At 46.1% G+C, this 6,000-nt stretch overlaps 1 protein-coding gene across 2 annotated transcripts in view; it reads left to right on the top strand.

Annotated features, from left to right (window-relative positions):
• The first annotated feature begins 1,648 nt into the window (after positions 1-1,648).
• LOC135385497 (putative serine protease K12H4.7) overlaps positions 1,649-6,000 on the top strand; it is a 60,023-nt gene continuing 55,671 nt past the window's right edge. The window contains exons 1-2 of one of the 2 annotated variants that reach the window (XM_064614845.1): positions 1,649-1,765; positions 1,850-1,991. In XM_064614845.1, coding sequence (XP_064470915.1) covers positions 1,764-1,765; positions 1,850-1,991 — 144 coding nt within the window. In that variant the 5' untranslated portion in view covers positions 1,649-1,763. Of the gene's footprint in view, positions 1,992-6,000 lie in introns of both variants that reach the window. The other variant, XM_064614844.1, reaches the window with a different exon arrangement.

Here is a 6,000-nt window from a genome sequence, read left to right as displayed (position 1 = left end):
AATACTGTCGCCTTACTGTGTGCATGGATACGCCTTGTCCCGTATTACATCACTTTCTGCCGGTTATCAGTCATGATCTGGTTGATGATTCTGCGACTGGTTGCGTTTTGTTCCGCTATTTGAATGTGTCTAATGTTTAATACACTGGTGTGCATGAAAAGGAAAACAGCGTGCATCGCGTACGCAGGGCTCCTCGAATTTTGTCATTAGTCGACATTAGGCGCGTAAGGATAGCATGTCTTACAGAGCGTATTCAGCCAATTAACGTTGCCTGTGCTCGGGTTTACCATATCATTAACAGGTTCCTTTTTTTTTCATTCAGCCACCGACAGCTGTTCGTGGCCCTGCGATCCGCGAGTTAGGTGAGCGAGAATAGGTTCCTTTAAGGATTGTATAATATGATAGTCACGCTTTCTGTTGCTCGGCACTATTTATTCTTTATTTATTCTGCAGTATTCTGTAATAATCGTGTAGATTTACTTGCATTCAAATGTTTGCTTCTTGTTTATATGTTTACCGTGTCAATAAATTTGTACATGTGAATTGCTTCGTCTTCTGGACTTTCATTTTATGCCTCCCGATAATATTAGCAGATGGCCTGGCGAAGCGCTCGGAACAGGGGGGGGGAGAGAATTCGAGTGAGAGGGTGTGGAGAGGGCACGCAGCGCACATGCGCAGTTCGATCAGCCAGCGCGCGCTTTTTGGCGCCGTTTTCCAGCTACTTTGTCGTGATTCGTTACGGATGATCACGTGATCAAGGGGGGGCGGTGGTTTTCGTGGTGAAACTGTGGATGCTACAGCTGCACCCCACTGGCATTTCTGCCGCGAGATTCAAAGCTCCCTCGCGCTCCAGGATTGCGCGCTACGCTCAAACTTTTTTTGCGAATATGTATCACAGGGCTCAGAATCGTAATTTCTACTTCTCCCGTCATATTTTATTCCGATCATTTCCATGCTCCTTTAACGCCGACGCCGGATTTAAAGCGTCGAGAAAAGTGTGCGGAACGCGCTTATTGAGCTGTGGTGGTGACGAAAACCGGCTTATTGGGCTGTGATGACGACCGTGCACCCCGCTGTCCAATAAGCACGTTCCGCATACCTCACCGCAGAACTCGTTAAACGGTTACAGAAGCTTTGTTAGCCGATCTTCAACGCAATACAACATTATCGCTGCGACAACGTCTGACCTGACCTACCCTGCGCTACCCTACCGTCGTCACATAATACTTCACAGGATGACTTATCTAAAAGGGAGATACCAACGCCTTTCGTCGACGTTTCTGGGGGTCAGCGATTAAACAATTCGAAAAAGTTATTGAAAGGCCACTCTCACTGGGACGAGTTTATGTGATCATTGATTTTGAGATGAGAGATGCGATTTTCACTCCGTCTATGAAGGCCGTCTACATAATCAGCTTAATCAAAATATCGGTGCGTGGTAATATCAATTTATAGCTACCACGTAGCCCTTACACATGGGAAACATACTTCCGCAACGTTAGCATCAAAACTCTGCTCACGCGGACCCCAGGTCGAAAGGCCCCGTAACTCGACTCCGACCTACCTATCATTATTCTTAAGCCTTGCCTCTCACGAAGGTACAATGTGCACATATTTCGCTTGTCGCATAACATTATAACCAGGAAACTGCAAAGCACAAGCAGTTCCGCGGAAAGTCGTCGTAAATTCGTATGCGGCCGTTCGCCCTTCGGGTTCATATATAGTCCTCGCAAGGCATTGTCGCTAGACGAGACTGTATAGTCATGTATGCTATCAGAGCACTGCTGTTGTTGTTCATTCTGCTAGTAAATAATATTTTCGCGCATGGACGTTTGCCCTGGATCCACAGGGGCCGACCCACTGACCGCTATGGAATGCAGGGCCGACCTGAAACTTTCGGACGGTTCTCTGATACTGGATTCGTGATTCCTGCGTGGTTCAGGCAGCGACTGGATCATTTTGATCCCTCCAATATGGCAACGTGGAAACAGGCAAGTTTATCTTATAAAAAAACGCGCGTAAAAGTCAGCATTGTCTCGTATCCCGTGTCGCTGTGTCCCTATACGGTGTACTGTGTTTTTGCTTTTCTGTTAACAGTAAAACTGCGCAGTCGCCGCTACAGAATTTTGGAAGAAATTAAATGCGCTGTAAAGATGTAAACAAAGAACCAGCACAAAACCGTTTGTGCCACCTCGAAAAACATACACGTTAGCCAGCCAGTTTAGAACTTCTGGAGAACCGGGAGAAACAAATATTTTGTTTTCCTTTTCGCTTTCTATTCCCCTTGTCTCCTGAAACATGAACTGTTACTGTTACCCTTACTGTTATCGGTTCATTAGATCTGAAAGTTCTTCTAGAACCCTGGAACAATCCAGCATTGCAACGCTTTGACGCCCTGATACGATTTCTGACGGACACGGGACACTGTGTCTCGACGTTGACTGTCGCTCTGTGACCGGCTCAGTGACTGTAATTTCTCCAGTGTCCCAGTAGCGCATGCATTTCAGTGGGGTTGTAATCACAGCGAATGAATGCGGATTAGCAAATCCTCGTAGCTGCGATCGCACCTGGTGGTGAAACCCACCAATCGTCATCATAAAATCAACTTGTTGTTGTTGTTGTAGCTGCGACGAACCCTCTCCGCGTATTTTAACTCTACATATCCCCCTTACATATCCCCCTTACATATACCCCGAAATAGGAATATAGGCTTTCTGGTGTCACTCCTTCTGTTCTGTAAACTACCTAGTTGGCGTAGGGAAGACAGAGACTTCCCTTCATTGCAGTTTTATCACTTGTCCATAACGTAGTAACACAAGAAAAATTTTGATACTTTCTATAGAGACAATTTTTACCACCCCCAATAATCCAACAATGCGCAACAATAGAGCTGGGCGCACCAAATTAGTTGTATAACTTCAAAGGAAGCAGTGTGCCAACACTACATTCATTAAAAGGACTATATCATCCGGAAACGTGTGTATGAGGCCGATACAATAATGTTTGGCACCGCTTTACAGTCTACTTCGTGAAACGTTCCTTCCGCTTACACAATTACATAAGCGAGTTTGAAAGATTGGCGCTCCCTCTGCAGCTACGGAAGCCACATCGATACTGACATCGTGATAACGTAGGCAAGGCACACCAATGGGAGCGCAGCGCAGGCGATTGTTTCCGAGCTCGTCTGCTTCACGTTCGCATCGTGATATACTTCGCGAAAAGACCTCTGTAAAAATTCAGCGGCGATTAACCGGTAAATACGAGAGAAATGCGAGGCCATTAAGCTCCTCTTACGGTCCATATTTGACTTCCGGGCATCCACATCCGGTCTAAACCCAACTCCCGGTTGTCCACTTCCGGTCTAAACCAGACTTCCGGTTGTCCGCTTCCCATCTATACTTGACTGTCGGTATCCACTTCATGTCCAAGTCGATTTCCGGTTCTCCACTTCCGGTTGTCCACGTTTTTCGCTTATGGGCGTGAGGGGTGTGAGACGCGACGATGTCGTGCGGAGGGTGTACCTCGAAATAAAGTGATTGAAATCCCCGTTGCAAAATAAACTACAGTAAATAAATGTTATCTGACTATAAAATGCACAGTCGCGTGCGGGAAACTGCCAACAGCGAATGCAACGGCGAAATGCAAACATCGAACTTGGACTAACCTAATAATAAACCAACCAGCAACGTGCTGTTCCGTCGTGTCCGCCCTGCTAAGCCTAACAGCCGCTGAAATGTGGCCTTCGTTCAGTAAAACGACACAGACAGACACCGAAAACACGTGAATTTGAGTGGTCAAATAGAGTAGTCGTGTTTTAAACATGGCATATCATCTTCCGTATCAATCTAGCATTCCCCTGGATTTTCCTTGTTTCGAGAACGTGAATTTCGAGGACCGGAATTTCGCAACCGGGAATATCGAGGTCTTCCCCGTGCGGAAGACGGTGTTACCTTCCTGTCTGTACGAATACGTCATACACTAACACAGAAATGACATTCAGACATTCCACAAGCCGAAGCATTCCGTACATCCCATCGTAAGGAATTGCTTTATGCAGCATTCTCAATGACGCGGCAGATCACTCGGAAATAGCGTGCCACCAACGTCACCGCCACAAGCCGATCACAGGTATCCGCGACTTGCGTCCGCCAGTCGCCAAAGGGCACACCCTGATCGGACTTGTCCGTGTGATGTTTCCTCCTATGTCCAGAGAAGGGAAATCCGTCATACTCTCAACATCCGGCATTACATCGAATTGCACAGAAACGACTCCACTAGTTCACGTCGGATTTACGGCGTTATTTTAGGCGTACAGCGAAGCTGTTTCGAAAAGGACCCACGCACTGATATGGTTATCCCTGCTTTTCATATCTCACAGACACGGTCCTTTTCGGAGATGTGCGAGATGTCACCGAAAGGGAGCGAGCTACAAGAAATAATGTACAAGATCCACAGGCGTTAAGAAAATGTCTACACATCTACATTGCAAGGACCACAGGGACTGATGGCACAATTTTTCAGGCCGGCTAACGAAGAATCGAATTATGTGACAGCAGATAAAGTGCACATCCACCTTCGAAGAATTGCACACGTAAATAATGCAGTCAGATCTCATCAGCATATGGAAGCAGTCTACGTCGTCCGCTTCATTTCGGATTTGCTGAAATATTAATTTATATATTGCTATGAAAAATATCAAAAAGTAAAGTCATCTCACATCGTATCACTTGATGTGATCTCCATCATCGCAATTATTGCCTTCTCCCAGTTGGCACCGCTACCACTTGAATCAGCGATGATCCCGGAACAAAAGTTCGAGGCAACAGTACAACACCTCATGTACGAACGTTTATTGAAAGTGAATGCCCACATCACCTCTGCTGGACCACTGGACTACTTCACAAACTCCGCACCAAGAGAGACCAATTTAGTAAAATACAGCAAAAGTTCGTCACTGGGAATATACTACAACGACACAAATACGGCGAAAACATCCCTCCCACAATGATAAATGCTGACTTCAAACGTCCCATCGTAAGTAATTGCTTCATGCAGCATCCTCAATAAATTGCTCAGTAATTCAAGGTCGGCGAGAGGTTCGAAGCATGAAAGTCTAGCTGAATGAGTGGACTATAGAGTGGACTAGAACTACAGTATATCAAAATAAAGATATGTATAACTGAAAGAACGAGTATGACTTCTTGTGTCAACTTTGTGACCACTTCAATAGTTCGGATCAGCATAGGAAAGCCGATGTCGCATAGTTTCTTTAATCACAAAATGTATTTCAAATAGATACCACCCTACAGCTGACCACGTCGGATAATACACTCTCATTCTCGCAACTCCTCAATCTTCTTGCTCAACCACGGAACCATGCAGAACTCACAACAAGAGCAGACAATATAGCAAATAGCGGAAAGCTCGTTCGTCTTAGCAGAATAAAGTGGTTGGCCACTTTACCAGCGCGAAGGTGCATGCATGTCCCTTAACAATTCTTTAGGGAAAGAGGAATCCGAATATTGAGAAGATATTCAGCCCCATACCATTGTCATCATGTATCTCTCTCTCACACACACACACACACATTTATAGCAGGAATGTTTTTTTTTAAATTCCGTGTTAGCGCCGTGAGGCAACTGTGGCTATGAGCGTCGTACAAACGTGGACAGATGGAGAGAGGACAGCAGGAAGGAGTGGGGGACAGGGGGATTAGTATGAGTCCTGGGCCGACTTGAGGGGTAACTGTGCCGACATTCGTCTGGGAAGTCTTCGAAAAACCGAGGGAAAACCTCAGAGAGCACAGCTGGCGAGTGGATTCGAACCCGTGTCACCTCCCAGTCTCGGCGTGGAAAAGCAGGAATGTATTCGCACATTCATGTCGCTATGATAAAAGCACAGCACATGTTGTTCACGACGTGATTCTGAAGGCCCGTTCCGACATACAGCGGATTGGTCCAGAGCACTGGAAAACAGCGTTGTTTTTTCTCCTCTCCCGGC

Source organism: Ornithodoros turicata, chromosome 2 (assembly GCF_037126465.1).
Source record: "Ornithodoros turicata isolate Travis chromosome 2, ASM3712646v1, whole genome shotgun sequence".
NCBI lineage: Eukaryota > Metazoa > Arthropoda > Arachnida > Ixodida > Argasidae > Ornithodoros > Ornithodoros turicata.
The sequence above is the reverse complement of the archived record's forward strand: the minus strand, read 5'-3'. Positions and strand labels throughout refer to the sequence as shown.